At 38.0% G+C, this 21,010-nt stretch overlaps 1 protein-coding gene across 1 annotated transcript; it reads right to left on the bottom strand.

Annotated features, from left to right (window-relative positions):
- Nucleotides 1-1,244: 1,244 nt before the first annotated feature.
- On the bottom strand, nt 1,245-19,661 carry creb5a (cAMP responsive element binding protein 5a). The gene is made up of 11 exons (XM_036566948.1): nt 19,580-19,661; nt 16,697-16,769; nt 15,401-15,494; nt 13,347-13,456; nt 9,939-10,135; nt 9,180-9,255; nt 8,042-8,122; nt 4,916-5,233; nt 3,534-3,755; nt 3,318-3,417; nt 1,245-1,901 (listed from the first exon to the last, which is right to left on the bottom strand). Exons 2-11 carry the CDS (start codon nt 16,748-16,750, stop codon nt 1,783-1,785), a joined length of 1,371 nt encoding a protein of 456 aa, XP_036422841.1. The 5' UTR covers nt 16,751-16,769; nt 19,580-19,661; the 3' UTR covers nt 1,245-1,782.
- Between the last annotated feature and the right edge of the window lie 1,349 nt (nt 19,662-21,010).

Consider the following 21,010-nt stretch of genomic DNA (forward strand, 5'->3'; position numbering starts at 1 on the left):
GAAGGGAATTAGCAGTTTTCTCAAGGTGTTATTACTTTACCACAAGTGATGTGCACTGTTGATGAATGATAAGATTTCCTACACTGTTAAAAGTGTATCCCTTATACTGGTGCCCTGCTGCGCTGACATGGAAAAGTACTGGATGCCTATTAGTCTATGATATATCACATTTTGCCTGAATAATCTCATATAAAATGCACTATTATGATGGAACCTGATCAGTTCACAGAAGAAAAGCCTCTGACACTGTTTGCTGTCCCATGAGGACAAAGGCGCAGCTAATAGCTAAAGGTGCAGTTGCAATTCAAAGCAATACCAAACAATCCATTCACATATTTACAATATCGTACATTCCCCTGATAGATAATAAAGGATTTTCTTTCTAGTCATGTTCTCATCTAGCGTTTCAGCTGTTCAAACTGAGCTGTTTGGCCAATGCAGATGAAACTAAAGTGGCAGAAAAAAGAAAACAGGCAATAAACATACACATACTCGTATTATCACCAGGAGTGAAAGTCCCTGAGGAAATACCACTGGGCAAAGAATTGTCAAAAACGCTGGAAAGAAGGCAGTCCAAAGCATGACAGCTTTTCCAGTAGGCCTACTCCAGGCTGTCACAGTGTGGAAGGATTTATATCCCGCCATTCATGTCCCTCAGTTAAACACCTGAGATGTGCTGCCTCAGACAGGCTCTTGTCCATCAGTCCCTTATAGATGTTAAAAGGGAAGTCCACCCATTTCTTGGTGGAAATATCAGTCATTAAGATGTAAGTCATTCAGAGAGTTTTGATACAAAGACCCAATACCATTTCACCCCTTGCCCCTACCACTTAGCACTTAGCCCTCTGTTTTGCGCGTTCACGTCTAGGGTTAGGGTGTCCCAATTTTTGTTGAGATAGAGTCATATGCAGGCAAAACAGTGTCTAAAGAAGACTTTTAGATTTACCCAACATTGCTTCCAAGAAAAACATTTATCTCCATTATTTATTTTGATTTTTCTGCATCATTTGTGCAGCAACAGCTGTCTTCTACATTGTATGAAAATTTTATGTTGAACGGATAAATCAAAATGGTCCAAAATTATGATAATATCTATTTATATTGACTTACATTAAAAGTTAAGAATGTTTTGACCTTCTGTAAAATTACTATTTTGGAGATTCTTGTCTTTTTCCGAAGCAATGATATAGGAACCCAGAAGACATATTTGCTGGTCATTTTGAATTCTCTTTCCTATCAGCGCCACTGTAAAGAAATTAACCAGTAAGTTTCTCTACAATTTCCTATCAAAATACTCTGAAGGACTTTGGATCTGAACAACTAAATCATCCAGAATTGAAGACAAATTGGTGGAATTACATTTTAGAGGATACTCCAGTGCTTTTCAGCCTAATCTGGCTGCGTGCAACACACAATAATTTCACTGTACTTCATAAAAGAACACAAAACCATTGGCTCACAACACACAGTCAATGGGCAGTTTCTTCAGCAATCTACCATAATCAAATGTAAGCTGCATATCTAGTAGACATTAGATTACAAAATGCTGGAGTATTCCTTTAAGCTCTCTTTTTTTAATAATACATGACATTCTTAATGGAGATGAAATGTACAGACGGAGTGTAGTCTATATAACAAGAACTCATTTTGACATAAGCAATGACTGTTTGGTTCTATTTAAATACACAATTTCTTTTCTGAGCCCTTTGAAGAAACTTACTGATGGCTTGAAAAAGGGACAGAAAGATTTTGTGTTGTCAAAGATGCATGTTAGAATTGCATTTAGCTGGCAGAATGGGAGTGAGTGGTGAGGTGTGTGTGTGCTGTGGTGGTACTGGTTGTTGAGATGCTGTTGAGTTGGACAGCGTGTGGCTGAATGGGACTTCCTGTTGGACTGCCCCCTGCAGGTGAATGCAGAGAGAGCAAAATCAGTTAAAGTGGTGATTAGATTGTGTCTACTGACACAAACTGTTCAAAAAAAGTTTGGAAGCAATGTTTGCAGTAATATAAAAGCAAATTTTAAAAAAAATTAAACATGAAATATAAAATGTGCCATAACTTATGCACCACCACATTTTGTGTTTTATTTTTCTTCCAGTGTGCCAAGTGATTCCAAACTTTTGAACAGTAGGGTATGTTAGGCCTGGATGATAGTGTGATGTAGTCGGATATTGGTGATCAATGACTAGTAAGCCGATAACGATGCTTCAAATGCAATAATTCCTATGTTGAAAAAGAGACCTGACAGAGAACTAGTGAGGACTAATGTAAATGTGAACTTGCTAAAGAATATTAAATTATATTTGCAAGTAATCTTTCTTTCCCTTTTACTATTAAAACAATAGATTTTTATGGGGCATTAATAAGCCTCATGTAACCATAATATAATATTTCATGGTTTTCCACAGGTATCTATAGCTGAATTCCAGAGTGACAGAAAACAATGTTATTACATAATCTTTTTTTTTTTTAAAGAGTTGGAACCCTTAAGGTCTTCTAGGCCTTCAGAAAAGGCCAAATGACTTCTGTGAAACACAAAAAATACATGACTGTCATTTTTGGTTAATTTTTATTTAATATAATCATTGTGCTTGTTGTATTTAAACTCTCATTTCATTGTTAAATTTTGTTTGGAAACAAAAGGGTTACATTCTTGAAACACTCTACAGCTCTACCATGGGTTAGCCTTCAGGAGCTTAACTAAAGGCCTAATGCAACAGATTAATCACTAACTAATAATTCATTTGGAAGTGAATTGGGGAATCAACCAATTACATTTTGATTTACAATGGGTGAGACCAATTTCTTTTGAAAATAAATCACTCCAGGCCATCTGGAAATCTTGGATAGATCACTTACTGTGAATACAAAGAGTCGAACCAGGATTCAGTTGTTAGAAATGAGAAATAGCAGCGACAGCAGCTCTATGCCAGTGCTCTTTTCTGAAAGAATTGTTATAAAGAACTTCTACAAGGTAACATGGATGTTAATTTGTCTGTTACAAGCTTTAAGTAAAACATGGAATGTGTTTTAGAAGCTTCAATTTTTTGTGTTTCATGTAGAATGGCCAAAAATGTTCATGTGAATTGCTGTTAGCTTAGTGCTAACAAATCATAGCTATAACACACATAATCCAGTACGATCACTGCCAGATATTAGCATTATAGTAGAGGTGATTTAACATCCATAGGCTAGCCATAACAGTCACGGTTCATCACTGATTTTTTGAAGGCGAAATATTATTGAAACTATTTTTAGATGTTGCCCAGGCCTGGTGTATGTGCTTGTGTGTGTATGTGTGCGCATGTGTTACTCACCATGCGTTTCCCGTTGTCTTGCGGTGACGGGGCAGTCTTTATGAGCCAGCAGAATCTGCTTCAGCTGAGTGACCTCTGACCTGAGCAATGTCACTTCATTCTGTAACATGAGAAATGCATTTAGGCTATAAACTTAAATAAAAACTATTTGTGATCTGTGACCGTGTAGGTTTATGTCATTTTGTGAGGATGTGCATGAGATATGTGTTTCTGTACCTGCAGCTGCAGGTTGGTATGTGTGAGCTCCTCAGCCTTCTTTTCCAGTGACATCACCCAGACCTTCCTCTTCTGTCTGCAGCGGGAGGCTGCGGCCCTGTTCCTTTCCAGAAACTTCCGCCTGCGTTCGTCTGGGTCATCGTCTGCCGTCCGCCTGCGTCTCCCTCCGCTCATCTGTGGAGGAGACTGTGAGCAGGGTGCGTTTTTGGGAATCGGAGATATCTGAAAAATGGAAATTTAGAAAAAGGCTTTAGTGATTGTAACATTATAGGACAATGTCAGTGACCTTTTGACATGGCCCTTTTTTGCTGTCTTTTAACGAGCACTAGCCGTTATAACATAATCACGGGCAGCCATAACATTAGCTAAGCTAGCGTTAATGTTAGCCAGATGATAGAAATAAAACAAATCCACAAAGAACCATTTTTGGTTCATTAAAAAAAACTTTGAATGGATTCAGTGGGTGGTTTGTGAATAAAATATATGAAGGTGAATAACCTTTTGATGTTTAATGAAACCTCACGTAAACTAAAAGAGTAAAAATGCACAATCAAGAACCATTTAGAAACCTTTAAGAGTGTGGCAAGGCAGCTAGCAAGCTACAGTCAGTTACAAGATCAAAAGTGGTGCCTAACTGACATTAGCAAGTTAGCTTACATTACCTATTGATAATGTGAAGGGGAAATCCACTCATTTTTCAAAATTTCTACATCATTCAACTATTGAGATGTAAACAGTCAGTCAGAGTAGTGTGCATTGTACCAAAACCTATCAACTGATTTTCTTTACGATGGTAGTGAAAGGAACTAGGGGTCACAATGTTTAGAAATGCAAATATAGCCATATCCAAATGCCCAGGGAACCTGTACATGTCTTATGAGTTTTTAAATGCAATGTTGATTATGGTAAAATTGTAGAAAAAAAAAAGAAAAAGAAAACTGGGTACTGACAACATCCTGCATGTACCTCTCCACCAGGAATGTGCTTTAAAAATGATGTTTTATGTCAAAAATCTTTACCTTAAAACTATCATAAAAACAAAGTCTCAGATATTAGACAGTGTATTCATAACCATTTCATGAAATACCTTTCTCTGAGGGAGGTTTTGGAGGCAATGCATGCTTCTGACGTCTGGTTTCTATCACTACCACTGTGAACAATTCTGACTTGATATGTTTCTCTAGTATGGTGCATTTCATAATAAACCACTTAACAAATTGACCATCTTAACAATTTAATTATGTAGATAGAACGTGTTTTTATAACATTTTCTGGCATTTCTTTGGCTTTGCTCTTCAAAAATCAAACGAAGGACATTCAGAATTGTGTTTCTATAGATGGTCAAACTTAAAAACCTATATTGCTTCCATACGAACTGCTACCTGTGCAGGTATTGGCTGATGTGTCAGGTGAGTGGTGGTCAGATGGGCGGGGCCTGGGTGCAGGTGTGCAGGGGGAGAGTGGTGGGCACAGCTGTGAGGTGACAGCTCTTGACTTTGATGTTGGTGGGCGTGTCTTTGCTGTGATTGGCTGTGGCAGTGTTGCTGGTAAGAAGGGTGAGACGCTGCTGCCAGGTGTGTCAGTGGTAGCCCTGCCCTCCTGTGCTGCTGTGATGACATCATCTCCATCGTGTGATACGCAGGGTTCTGATTCCCATTGGATACTGCGGGGTGTGTCTGGCTTGGCATGACCTTTGACCTCTATGGGATTAAGTAAGGGAACAAAGCTGTATCTGTCAGCAAGTTTTCATCACTTTCATAGATCAGATACCATGAATTCTACACTTACTTCATGTGAATCATGTAGTAATCATGTAGGAATTTCTTGGGTTGTTTTATCTATAAAGGTGACACTCAATTATACATTTCAAGGCTCTGATGACTCTGATGTCACAAAATTTTTGACAATTAAATAAAGAAAAAACTGAAATACTCATCCTTAGTACTAAACCTCAGAGAAAAATGCTTTAATAGAAGGTAGGCTTCATATACCATGCCTGAAGTATGAAACCTGGGTGTAATTTTAGATTCTGAGTTCAGGTTATCCTGCATGTAAACACAGTCACTAAAGTAGCTTTTTATCATTTATGAAATATTGCTAAAGTTTAGAGCAGAGAAACCTGTTCATGCATTTGTTATGAACAGAGTTGATTACTGTAATGCTCTTTTTACTGGGCTTCCAATGATAACAATCTATCTACAACTTGTACAAAATGCAGCAGCATGGATCCTAACTAAACCAAAAAAAAAGATCACATCACTCCCGTTTTAAAAGAACTGCACTGGCTACCTGTATCTTTCAGAAAATTTTGCTACTAGTTTTTAAGGCCCTAAATGGCCTTAAAGCACCTGCTTACATCACAGAGTGTCTGTCTGTTTATGTTCCAGAATGTTATCTTAGATCTGCAGATACTGGCCTTCTGCAAAAACCTGCCGTAAATTACAGAAAACATGGAGAGGCCTCGTTCAGTTATTCTGCTTCTAAACTGTGAAACTTAATTCTACCTTTAATTAGACAGCATTTATACACAGCATTTATACACATATCTCTTTAACTTAGCATTTAATTAAAACTCTACGTCTCTTTGGTATTTATCTTTTTAATGCGATCTGTGTGATTTTCTTACATGATCTTAAATTAATACTCATAGTTTCTTCTGTTACTGTTAAGCTTTATCACCTGCATGTAAAGCACTTTGGGCTGCCACCAGTATGAAAAGTACTCTATAAATAAAGACATTACTAAAGACAAGACTTTGTTGAAATTGGACTATAGTTCCCAAAGATTTTTAAGATTGCATACACGTTAAACATATTTATGCAGAGCAGTTGGCTTGAGGACAAAAGAATAAAGCTCTGTGTTATCAGCATAAGAATTAACTTATTTAACATGGGTTAAAAACTGTTTTACACATCTATTAAAACAAAAGTGGGCCTAGCACTGAGCCCTGCTGTGTTCCATATGTTATCTCTATAAAGTCTGCTTATCTCTATGCCACTTTACACTGGATTCTATCATTCTATCTTTAATCTAATCTTAATCTGTTAATTATGTGCAACCAGTCAATGAGAACCATGTAGCAGCAGTGAATGATTCACTTGTTAAATCCATTTGATGATTTAAAACAAATGAAAAATCAACACGATGTGTTCTCTAGTAAACTAACCATATCATTAAAAGTTAAGGGGGCATGAAATTCCAGCCAGACGATGTATAGTCATGACAGCTAACTGTTTCTGTGACTTCTAGGGTTAATAATCAACAAGAAGAGCTCCAGCATTGTTTGGCTCCTGTTCTGGAGGGCTTCAGCCCACAGTTTAATGATTTTCCTGCTCAGTTTCAGCAGTTAATTATCAGCGCTAACAAGGTGTGAGTGAACCAGGAACTCACCCTACTATGCTTGAGCTACAGTGGCTAACAACAATCTATTATTTGTTCTATGAAGTTGCAAAATATTTATTAGTATTTTTAATATTATTTAAACAAATACTATGCTTAAATATCTTTAGCTATGTTATTCCACACTAACTTCCCTAATACATTCAGGCCACTCTATGTATTTCTATAAAACAAATTAAGCAAAAAGTTTTTAATCAAAAATTTAAATTTTCAAAATTATTCTCTCTAAAAACTTTGTTAAGTTGTGATTTTATTATTTTCTTTTATTTTTTGGTATTTTTATGATAATCATACATACAGTCATGTACAAAGGTTTGGGCACCACTGTTTGAATTATGCATTTTGTTGATTAAATAAGTGGAAATATGTTAACACATCCTCTACAAGGAACATACTTCTGCACATTTTAATGCACTATTGCTGTTTATTTGCTGAATTTAACATATTGTGAAAAATATGGCCTGTTCAAAAGTTATAGCACATTTTATATTTTATTATGTTTTACTTTTTCCAACATGTTAAACCTGCATGGTTGCATGTATTCAATTTAAGGTTTTGCCTGATATGGCCTGCTAGGCTCTAGCTGTAGCTCTCTTGGTGTTGAATAAGCCACTTATGCTCTACATGCATTAATCTATGTCTTTACTGGTGGTTGTTCAAAAGCTCATAAATGGGAAAGAAAAAATTGGTGCATACTTTTTGGTGTCTGTGGTGGAGATGTGCCAGCACACAGAGACAAAAACCACACACACACAACCACAAAGACATCTGTGACAAAGTCAGTGAGATCACAACCAGGTCAAGATACGGCCTTTGATATTTAATCTGCTTCCTTCTTTGCTCCGAGGAACAGCATGCAAGAGAATGTGTGTGTGCTTTAGCGTCACTCATAACCAGAAAAGAACACAAAGGTGCGAGATGCAGAACATAGTGTAAGAGAAAAAGAGAGTGAGCGTTGGATGTTGCAGTCAAGCTCTATTTATTAGTTGCAGAGCACCGTCACACTCTCTGTCTGACTCTGATGTTACTATAGAGACAAATCACAGCTTTGTAACTGCGAAAATGAACAGTCAGTTGCAGGGGGCAGAGTGAAATGTAAGAGGTTGTACCTGGTGAGTAGGGCCTGATCCAGAATGGGTGGGGCCTGGTATTCCAATGAGGTTGGTGTCCATACTTAACTGGGTGTTCATCTGTCATTACAACAGTTTTATATGGATTGTTTTAATTAACAATGAACATATCTTCATTTTAATATAAATAAAGTAATACTTTTATTTCATTGTTAAATTTTGGTTCAAAACAAAATGGTATATTCTTGAAAAGCCCAGCAGAAAACTTATCCCATCAGGATTTTTTTCTGCATGGTATCTAGGTACATACAGCCAAGTTAGCTCTCCCATTGGTTAGGACTTCAGGAGCTGAACTGGAGGCCTAAAGTGTTAGATTATCAATCATGTTTTGATTTCCAATGTGTGGGACTAATTTTGTGAGAAAAAAAATACATCACTCCAGGCCTTCTGGAAGTTCTAAATATATCACTGACTGTGAATCAGGGCAGTAGCCTGACCAATGCATTTCAGTCAGATGCCAGAAAGCTCTATGCTAAGGCTCTGAAGGAGTCACTGTAAAGCTGCCACAAGGTAAAACATATATTAATATGTCTTGTACGAGGCTCATGTAAAACATAGACTGTATTTTACACAACTGATGTCCATGCTTATTCTTGAATGGCCAAAAAATTAACATGTGAATTTTAGCTTAGCGCTAACGTACCAGCAGGATCTCATGGGGTGCTAGCAGAAATTAGCATTATCATAGAGCTGCCTTTTCCTCATTTTGACATGTTTGGCTGATACTGTGTCATTAAAATATAAAGCCTAATTGATTGACTAGCTATTTTGCTTTGTAGCTGTTGATAGCTCCCAACAGGCTCAGTTCCAGCTCAAATAAACAAACATTGCTCACCACTGCCCTTTAAACATATTATAACCCTAGTCAGAATTTTTATTGTAGTTGTAAGACCCATGATGTGTCTCAATAAAAGCATTTGCTGTTTTACTTACATGCATGCATTGCACTCAACCATGATGATAACACACCCAGCTGACATTCTGTTTGTTGTTAGCATATGATTGTGAATGCTAAAACTGTGAAGCATAATTGCATTCCCCACAAATAACTGTGATCAGTTGATTATGTTATGATCGTGGCAGGCCTAAATGTGTGTTAATGTCTGACTGTACTCACATGCATAGTAGATGTCCCTTGCATAGCACAGGCTGCAGGAAGCCTCTGTTGGCTGTGCAGACAGCTGGGTGCTGACCTTGAGTAGGTAAGAAAGACACAAGAGCACATTATGAAAACAGAAAGATACAAACATATGTGCATACAGTGAAAAAAGGAATGCATTGAATTTACATGTTTCAAAGGAGTGTAGCAACCCACATTTCAATCTACCTAGTAAGCAGTGACCAGGGACAGTTGCAGAGATGAGAGGTAGGTTTTGGTTAAATTGTAAAATTGTGTTGTTTCATATAGAAGTGTGTCCTTGCTTGAAATATGTGTGCTGATCTGTAAAACCCATTGGATGCTGTGACTTCTATTGTGCAGAAAAGCAAAAAATGTCAAAGAAATACTGCTAGACATTTGAGTGATTTCAGTTGTGTGAACATGCACAATTACCAGCATCAACAAAATGAAATAACCAATTAATTATTATTTTATAACTTTATAACTTTCTAAAACATTTTAACTTTAGAAACAAGGAGCTGTACTTAAGTGCATGTGCATACAGTGAAAAAATAATGTGCTGCATTTACACAATTCAAATATGTCCATCATTTCCAAACAAATAAAATATATTACATCAACACAATTAATGCCAAAAGTGAGTAAAATGAAAGACAAATTGTGTTGATATAATATTTTATACATGTGGAAATTATTTTGATTTGAATCAATTTGATGCTTTTTTATCAGTGTATGTGCGCATGTACTGACACTCACTGTGTGTTGGCAGTGCTGTGGGTTGGTGGTCGTGCCATGGAGCAGTGAGATGTAGACTGAGAGGTGTGTGTGTGAAGATGGCTGTCATGGAGCTGGGCCAGGGAGCACTGCTGCTGCTGGGGCTGGAACTGATGATGTTGCCGCTGGCTCTCATCATGAGGCTGGCTCGAAACAGATGAACGCTGCACTGCAAAGTTCTAGAAGGAAGATAAAAAAGAGACTTGATGCTTTCCACATCATCACTGTGTGCTCAGCTCTTCTGCTCCCCTGTGTTTTCCCCACGTCCTTTTGCTCATTTACATTTAAGTGCATAGGCATCATTTACATGTCTTTACCACGCTTTCAAAGTGTGAAGGGCACAAAATGTGGCATTTAAAAAGTTGGAGGGTACAAAATGGAGACGCATATACATACAAAAATGTAAAATATATTTATCAAATAGGTAGGTTAACACTGGTTAGAGCTATTTTTCTTTAGATGTTTAAGCCAGAGCTTCAAATGTTTTATCATGTAATCAGTGCTGTTGCTATAGTTTTTGAACTGATGTTATAGGCAATGTACTGGATGATGTGGAGTAAAGTAGGCTACATGGGGCATGGACATCTGGCAAAAATATGAGTGGAATATCTGGACATTATATGATATAGTTGTATGGTTATGATCTAAATATTATTTTTGTGGGAGATCCACTTTAAGCTGAGGCCCATTCAGTCTCACATTGAGTTCATCTCTGAGGAATGAAAATACAGTGCAAAATGCATTGCATAACATTTACAGTCTGTTGCTCATTGTTTCATAGGGAACTTCCTTTTTTTGTTTGTTTGTTTCTGCTCTGTCTTAGTCCCCAGGTTAACACCCAGCTTAACCCCTGCTTAAATGCATTCAATCAGCAGACAATCTTATCCAGAAAGCCTTCCATAACAGCTAGGCAGATGGCACTGTGACATAGAGTACATAGAGATATTGTAAGGACCCATAGTCTAATGACAAGATCTTTTTCCCAACTTGATCAAGTGCAAGGGGAACATGAGCATTATAATTTAATCAGTAAGATGGACATAGGTTGTGGGAAGAACAGTAACTACAGAGGCTACTAACTACTAATTAAATATATTTAGGCAAAAACTAAATATATTTGGCCAATAATCAAATGGTTTGGGGACCATGGACGTAATCCAGTGTGAGGAAAATTTAAATGTCTAGAAATCACACAAACGTTTACAGAATATATCAGTGTTTAATAAGTGTCTAAACATATTTCACATATTGGCTTCTGTTTCATGGCTTCACAGAATCTGATAGCATGATAGTAATGGCGAATAGCTATTACATGTAAGCATGAAGCTAATTTTAGTTAGAGCTGCACAGCCCAAAATCTCAATCACAGGCTTCTGTCTTTTTCTTTTATTTTCTTTTTAGTTATTGAGAACTGAGAGGTGCATTTAAAAGCAGAAATCAGATTTGTTTGCTTCTACCTCATTATACTGATTGTATGAGGCCAGACTTATAAAGGCTATAAAGTCACTTACATCCTAGTGTTTGCAGATGCTAACTGTCATTGGTTCACTATGGCCTTGTTCTTGCCCATCAGAGCCAACTACAGTACGCCAGGGAAAACAGTACGTTTAAAAGTCAAATAATATCCAGATTAGCAATTATTATTTTATTTTATGTACATAACAATGTCATATGTCACATAAGTATGATGTTAATGCCCTAAACTGTAAGGGCCTGTATGTGGGCCTACACTTCAGTCTCTCCCTACACAACTTACATACAAGTGTCAAAATAATTAAGAAGTCGAGCCTGATGTACAGGTCTGTTTAGATGCATTTTTGTGACATGTTTTTAAGGCTTCTTTGTTTATGTATTTGCTTTTTGGAATCTTAAAAAAAAAAAAATATGCACAGTTTTGAATTGTTCAGTGTAGTTCAGTTTTACTGCTTGGCCTTTTAAAAACCTTGATTACTCTCTTCACCATCAAAATAATCATTGTATTACATGATCACAAATATCAGCTGCGACAGTCATAGTAGTTGCAAGAAGATTAAGATTAGTCACTAAATATTAAGTCTTAAGATTGACAACCACAAAAATAGAGTTTAATTAAGAGTTAGTAATGGGCATAGTGAGCTTAGCACAGAGAGGTATTTCTTTTCTCATTTTGCATGATTACAGGAAGTGTAAATTAATTTTAGAAGCATCTCAGCTTCACTGGAAGTAAATGGGGTTTCCCAATATGACCTACTCCCTATATAAATGCATTTCCTTTTTTGTTCTGTCTTTGTTTCTCTCTCTAGATTTTTTTGTGTTTTCTGAAAATGAGCATACTTGCCTGCTTAAAAGATATATCTGTGTGAAATGCAAGAATGCAAGGATCCTGAATCTGATCCTATGGTTCTTATTACTGCCTTCAAGTTCAGCTTATCTTGAGCTGATCTAAACCTGTCATCTGTTTATCACACATACATAAACAAATGCACATACACATACATAAATGCACACACATACTCAAGTGCATACACACACACACACACACACACACACACAAACACAAACACATAAAGGAGACACATGCACAGAAACGCACACTCACATACAGAAATGCACACACACAAATGCCCATGTACATAAGGGGCACACACACAAACACACACACACGCACACACACACACACACACACACACACACACACACACACACACACACACACAAATGCACACACACAGATGCACACAAATGCATACACACACAAGGACACATAAATGCACACACGCAAACACATAAATGACACACATGGACACAAAAGCACACACACACAGGGATGCACATACACATGCACACACACAAATGCACAAAGACAAATGCACAAACACACACAGGGTATACACACATACATAGACACACTCACAAATTCACATACACACACACACACACAAAAGACACTCACTAATACACACACACACACACGTAAAGGGCACACACAGAAATGCACACACACACACACACAAACACTAATTAGCCAATGTTATATCACAGTAACATATGTAGTAGACTATTTAATCATAGAGCACTTACATAAGGGTATAACTTAAAGCTCCTCCCGAATATAAATGTGTCCTTTTTAAAATTACCCGTCTAAAGAAGCTCATTATATTCTGTTTAGAATTTGTTCTGTTCTGGATTTTTATAAATTATTGTATATGTTTGAACGAAGTGTTACATTTTGCAAAAGATCTGAGGTGTTCTGCTGCTTGTGTGTGTGGCTGTGTGAACTGTGTGTAGTGTTTGGACAAAATTAGCCCTGTTATCAAAATCATGCTCAAGCGATAATAAAAAACTGTAAGATTAATAACGGAGTGATATGTCTACGGTTCTAGGAGTCCATGCTGTGTTGTTGTTGCTCACCTGCCTGGCGTCTTCCTCTTCGTCTTCTGTCACCTGATCGAGCTCCAGGTCACTGAAGAGTCCCACCTCCTCACAGTTTCTCAGAAAGCGTGTTGGAGTCGGAGTCTGATCTGCAAATTAGCACAAAATACAAAAGTACAGCAGATACAGATGATTAAACTACAGAGACAATACAAACAATACAGGTAATAATACGAATAGCAGAATTTAAATGTATAAATTCAGCACAATATAGTCTGATCTTTTAAACTACAGGCTCATTATCTAAATATTAATTTTAAATCAGCAACTATAAATTAAGTAGTAACTTTTATCAAACTAATATGTAATTTAGGCTGTTTTAAACCCCTTGAACTGCTGGCTTATTATTCAGTTATCATCTAATACTTATTCCCAAAACTACAATGAGACTTATACATGTGGGTCTGAGAGTTTAATGGGTAAGGCAAATATGAAATTGTACATTCATAATACATTATTTCATTGTTGTGGGTTAATGAATAGTGGTAGTATTGCTAGTAATATGAGCTGAATCATCAACCAGTACAACAATATTTTCCTTTCTGGGTTTGTAATACAAGCCAGTGCATATGTGTGTGTGTGTGTGTGTGTGTGTGTGTGTGTGATGGGGGTGATGTGACGGATCATGCTTGCCATCTCCTTTAATTTAGGATTCAGACAGTGTCTGTTACCCTGGAAACCCTGTGTCTGACATATGTAAACATCAGCTTGACCCCTGGCCTCTGAGGCCTGTAAGCCTTCACCACAGTGACAGGAACATTTACATAAAAAACAAAAGGGAAGTTTCACTTCTGACCTCCTGAACCCACCGCTGTCACTGATAGCCTACAGAAACTGTCTAGTTTAGTCTAAGGCAAAATTGGTAAAACAATAAAAGATACTGTGTCTACAACACTGAGAAGGTCAGGAAAACATAAAACAGGATTTCATGAGACAAACCCTTCATTTTCATATTTTTAAAGCTGTTTTAATGTCAGTTCTACCCTAAGCATCCATCTATATCCTCTAAAGATTAATGATGTGTAATAATCTTAACACCTTACTTATCAACTCCTGTCTCATGGATTTAGTAGCTTGCTAATGAGTCTCGCAGAATCTTGCAATTCGACAAATGTAAAATTCATCTGTAAAAGATTAGGCTACATGATGCTGATAATTCCTGTAGCCCTGTCTTGAGTCCACTAGATCCGCTTAGCTTTAGCCATAGTCCTATACTACCTGAATTTGTGGGCCTATCTCTCTCTGGCTGTGTTTGGATATGAACAGAGGGGAACCCTCAGAGCCTTCTAGACCTTCAGAGATGGGTTAATGGTTTCTAGGAACTAAAAAAATAAATGTTAATTTTTATTCAATAGAATCATGCTTGTATTTAAAGTCTTCAAGTATTACAATACTACTCTTCATTATTACTACTACTACTATACTACTATACTACTATTCATTATTAAGCATAGAATTGAAACAAGAGTTTTACATTCTTGAAATGTCAAGCAGAAAATTGACCAATCAGGAATTGTTTTCTCTGTGGTGTCTAGGTATATAAAGGTAATCAAGCTCTCATATTGGTTAGAACTTCAAGAGCTGAAGAGAAGCCCTAACATGTTAGATTAACTATCAGCATAATTAAGAAATGACAGATGACTCAACCAATCATGTTGGTGATTTGATTTCCAATAGGCAGGGTCACTCTAGACCTTCTGGAAGTTTTAGATACATCACTGACTGAATGTAAGCGAGTTTTTAGAAATGGAAAACAGCAGCGGCAGCTTTATACCAGGCCTCTCTACTGAAAAAGTTACTGTGAAAATGTTACAAGGTGAAATATATGTTAATATGTCTGTAACAAACTTCAAGTAAAACATGGAATGACATTTAGAAGCTTCAAATGTCTGTGTTTAATCTAGAATGGCCTTTTTCAGATTTTCTGTCCCACCCTAAATGGTGTCCCACCCTAATCGCCTCATGATCAGGTTTTGCCCAAATTGAAGGTCTAGCTCTAATAGTCATGGATCGCTGCTGGACAACAGTCTTACCTGACAGTGTGTTCTCACACTTGATGGAGGGAAACTTGAGGGTCATCTCATGTTTGTGTCTGTGAATGATTAAGTGATCTTCTCTTTGGAAACTCTACAAAGGAGTATGAATAGATGGACAGTGTCAGTGATCAGTATTTATGCTACAAACCAAATATTGTTTGTGTTGTAATTTCACTACAAACATGTAGTGTTACGTTTTTCAGAGTTAATTATTGTTTCTTAACTTTGTATTAAAAGGCGCACATAATTTTTCTTGTATTTTATTTCATTCCCTGATGTCCTCTTATGATGTCGGTTCATTTTTATATGACCATCTTCAAACCTCTCTTTATCCTTTGGACTTAAACAGGCTGTTTTTGTTACCTTTACAACTGATTTGTGTAAATGAGCTCTGTTCTGATTGGTTGCCTGCATTGTGTATCTCATTCAAAAAGCACTCAGGCTGGAACACTCCTTAAAACGTCAGTGTGAATGGGCAGAGCTAAACTGCTCCAGGCAGAATGAGTGGCTATATCTAAATGTGTTTGATTTCATGACATCACAGAAGCAATGAATTCACAATGGGTTGTTTTGGCAACATAGTTTCCATACTGGGACTGTAAAGACTGGGGAGTGAACAGTATGCTTTAAAATTTTGACAGTGTTCACCTACCGCATCAAACTCTTTTTTTTTTTTTTCAAAAAAGCAAAATTTAGTTTTCCATGATATGGGCTCTTTAATATTCTTTTAATATTCAATAACAATTTCAGTCAATTTTAATTGTGACCTATAAATCTGGTTAAGATAATTATTCGTAGCCAACATTAACTCAAATAGAGCTAGAAAGAGCACACAGATTTTTTGCAAAACTTTAATAATATAGGAGAGATCAACATGCTAAAGGGGTCTCTGTTCTGTGTGATTCACATCACATTCACAGGTATTGTGTTCAGTTGGTCAGACAGTTTGATGAGAAGCCAAGTAGAGTTTTATTTCCATGACTCTTTAGAACTGGATTTTAGTGTTACTTCATTCTTATTCTTTCTAGTGTCACAACATCACATACTGTGGCAGTGACAGCAAAAGACTTGAAACTCTTATATATTTTTAAGCATTTTTAAGTGAATGTACACACATCATTGTTGTTTCTTAGTGTATGTATACCTGTATATCATAAAGTCTACACCTCTGGTTTTAGCTGCTCTTTTGCCACTACATATGTTCAGCTGTAGCCTAGGGTAACAGTAACCAAGGGCCGGCAGAGGTATCTAGGAGCAACCACAGGTATCCATGGGTGACCAGGTGCGACTCACCTGAGTGCATCCGGGAGCAGTGCATACATACGGCCTGTCCTGATCAACATTCATCACTGGGAACCTGAAAAGCCTACATACATACACACAAACACACACACACACAGAAGGATGTTGAAATCCTCTCAGTGATCGGTGAACAGAGTGTAAGTCAAAGAAAAGAAGATGGAATTTAACCCTATAAACTGTAAAGACTTCCCAGATGGTCCTCACTCTTGGTAATTACACATTAGTTACAGAATAGTTACTGAATAATAACGTAGAGTTGTTTGGGAGGTTAAGGATAGCTCTTCGACTGTAACGCTCTCTGAAGGCCCTGAGGGTGAGCTGAGTCTGCTGGAGCAGATGTAACGGTCGAGGGCTTTTCTGGAGCACAGAGTGTAAGTGATCTTTGTGGCGGGGCGGTCACCACTGCAGAGTCTGTTACGTGAGCTAACTATCAGCCAACTATCATCAGCAGACATCAACTGACCAGACCAGACCTCTGTATGACCTCAAATACTGAATGGTGTCAGGCTGATGGCCACAGCACCATTTATATTACAGAGTTGATTCACATTTTAACCCCATAAACAGGTTATTATTCTAAAGACTTATTATTCAGTAACGTCTATGAATTATTCAGTAACCAATCATTATGAAGCTACTATGTAAGGTATGCAGCTCTGAGTGTGAAGGCAAGTGCCTTGTCATAGGCCTTGGCCACATTGTTCTGTCATGTTTTAATCCTAACTCTAAAGCCAAATTCTTCTATAGGAAAACTCATGACCAGCATTGTAAATGGCACAAATCTCAATCTTTGATTTTCTGTCCAAGTACAAATATGGCTTTTAACGTGTTCCTGTATTGGTTCAACACTAATCTAGAAGCACAGAAAGCAGAGTTTAAATCTTGCTAACTCACTCGGGCTGAGTATTTCCCACAGCATACCTACAGTTAAACAATTAACAAATACAGCTTATCAAATACATATACAATTAAACAAATAAACAAATACAGTTAAACAGTTAAACGATGTTCAAAGAAGGCTTAAGAAGCTGTGTGTTATCATATTAGAAACCTCTCTCTGTCTTTCTCAGACAGCTCTCTATATTTGGCTGAAGTTTCTCCTGCTGAAATCATTACCGCAGCAGACTGATTCCTGTACCACCCTCTGTCTGTCTGTCTGTCTGTCTGTCTCTCTTTCTCGCTCTCTCTCTCTGCACATTTTTATATAAATGTTGATAATCATGACTTTAACTAAGCAAAAATACAGCTGAATCAATTAACGTGTAATTTCAGTATTATTCCCCAATTTCTCGACAATTAATTTGCTGAGATGTAAACACAATCACTTCGTATTTTGATGTGAAATGTTTCACTTTAGAGAAACTTATAAACTTACGGACTCTACGGAGTACTTCTTTACAGTGGCAATGATAGGAATCAGGGGTCGCAATGTCTACAACACAAATATAACCATTTTATTTACTATCTACCTAAGTTTGAATGTTGATAATAGTAAAATAATTCTAAATCTGAAAAAATATTATTTTCTCTGGGGACTATTTTGCCTTACAGGGACCTGCATGTACCCCTCTGCCATAAATGGGGTTTGAAAATAATACATTTTAGGTCAAAACCTTGTTGCAAAACTATCGTGAAGCAATGTCTCAGGCACCAGACGAACATAGATGTATTATACATACTTCCTGTAAGGTAGGTTTTAGAGGCATTAAACACGTCAGATGTCTGGTTCCTTTCAAAACACCACTGTGGTGATAGTTTCTCTAGAAACCACTCTGCACATGGTTCCTTATGGGTTCTTTAGTAAAGGCAATGGATCTATTTAAAACTGTAAGTTTTATATAGAAACAGTCCATGCTTAAAAGGCTCTGTGCATGGTGAAATGGTTCTTCAGATAGCTAGAGAATGTGTTGTATATATGATTCTATATAGAACCTTTTTGAATGGTTGAATGGGAATGTCAAGCTTGTAACAATAGAACCATGGCGCTATGTAGAACCAAAATCCATTTCACCATGCAAACAGCTATTTAAGCACGAAATAAGTCTAAATAGAAATCACGGTTCTAGATAAAACGATTTCCTTTACTGAAGAACCCTTGAGAAAACATCTTTTTAAAGTGTGTGTCTGACTTCTGTTTACATCTTAAGAAACTGTAAGAAATCGCTGGAAGATTTATCAAGTCAGCACTTTTTTTTCACACGCCGTCGACTCGGACATGACGTCACCGCTGAGATCATCTAAGGTAACGCACAGACTGAGGTCTCGAGCTGCTTTGATGCGCCCGTTTGTCGGCGTGACTGGGGCGACAACAAACAAACGAACCGGGCAACCTGCAGCATGACGTCATGCTCACAGTTCGCGCGCCGGTCCCGTTAACTTCTGCTCAGTCGAGCGCCTCTGCTGAGACTGCGTGAGGTGAAGGCGGCAGGAGAGCAGCTGAACTGGACTGAAGAAGCAGCTCGTGCTCAGCTGAGGTACTTATTGTTCAGCTGATTTGATCGACATATTTTAATTCATCCGAGTAGAAGAGCGGATGACACACACACACAAACACAAAACACTCTCTCTCTGTCTCTCTTTCAGACACACACTTGAACTCGCCCTCGATGTCTCCTTAACAGACTAGCAAACACACACACACGCACAATGACAGCTTTCTCCACACACAGTCCGCTCCGCAAACTTCAACCTGTCCGTGCCCCCGTCTCCGCTGTCACACTCCCCTTCACACAGCCCCTCCGAACTCCTGACACACACACACACTCCTTAACCGTCCGAAACACAACACACTCACACACCTCCCCGCTGCGTGTCACAGTCTCCTCAGAAACAGCACAAAACTCGAGCTGAAAACGAACTAAAAGTCAAACTCACCGAAGCGCGCGCTCAACGCCACCAGCGAGGCTGCTCTTGCGCGCCGGACTGAAGCGCGATTACAATATGAGCTATTTACAGCAGCATTACATCACCGCGCCGTGACGTCACGTGGGATTCCTGAACTTCTAAATCATTGCGGTCCGGTTCTCTTTCTTTTTTTCTGATGAAGAGGTAGGAGGGGGAGGCTTGGTCACGCCCCCTGAAAGAACGGCGCCCTGTGATTGGACCACCGAGAGAGAAGGCGAGGGGAGCGCAGAGGGGGCGGGGGCGGGGGCGTGGTTTAAAACAGCTGCCTGCAAGTGTGCGCGGGACGGTCCGGCGTGTGTTTGTTTGTGTGTTTGCGTGCGTGTGTGTGTGTGTGTGTGTATGTGTGTTTTTGTGGGTGTGTAGCTCTTTTTGGGGACCAAATGTACCCACGATGAAGGAATTTACGAACATTTCTGACGTTATAGGTACATTTGGCTGGAACTCATGAGGGAATTATTTTTCATGTTTTTTTAACATGTGAAAATAAACAAATAACAATTTTTTGCCATATTCTTTTGCAGTTACATTTTTTATGTTGTATTGACGCCACACACCCTGTCTACTCTCAGGCTTTTTATGTTATTTTGTATTTTAAAACGTTCTGAAAAAGAACAAATGTGCCTTTCCTTTGTTAAAATGTATTTAAGGTACACATTTGGATCTTAAGACAATTGTTGTACCTCTGAGGGTAAATTTACACTGTTCTAACTTTTATGAACAAAATTTACCTACATAGTACCTTTCTCTGACAGTGTAGTAATTTAGAAATCAGCGGAAACACCCCACAAAGATAGTAATACAAAGCTGGGCATATGTCAGTATGTGAGCATGTCAGTTCATGCCTCCAAAAAATGAGTTGATTGGGTTTTGTTACAGATGACATTTTGTTACAGGTGTGTAACCTGACTACTAGAGCCAGAGAGTCTGAAATGGGTAAATAATAAACACTGTGAGGCTGAACAGTACAGATGACTGTGCGTAGGCCTTGGCTGTATGAAAGGAGCTGAGCATACACACTGACAGACATCATACCACTAACAGGGCACAGGCTGCCTGAACGTAAATAAATAATGTAAAGCGAGACTGCGGTATGATGTAAGAGTTTGGTATTTTGTAGCCAGCTCCAGACTATACTGACTGAAAGTAATAGGAGGCAGCTCAGGTCCAGTGCCAAAACAGCCCAGTGGTAAATATGAGCTGGACTTCTTTATTGAGGGTTTTGTTTCTGGAGTCACTGAAACAATAATGTGGCAGGTTGAAGACTATCATGATATCATGAAAGGAGATTGAATAAGCTGGTACCTAACACTTGTCCAGATGCACACATCCAGATGTTCTTTCCTTGTTCAGCAGCTGTAATAACATTTAAAACGATTTGTGCTGTGTTCTCTCGTGGGCTGC

The sequence above is a fragment of the Colossoma macropomum genome, unplaced genomic scaffold (genome assembly GCF_904425465.1).
Source record: "Colossoma macropomum unplaced genomic scaffold, Colossoma_macropomum, whole genome shotgun sequence".
In the NCBI taxonomy this organism is placed as follows: domain Eukaryota; kingdom Metazoa; phylum Chordata; class Actinopteri; order Characiformes; family Serrasalmidae; genus Colossoma; species Colossoma macropomum.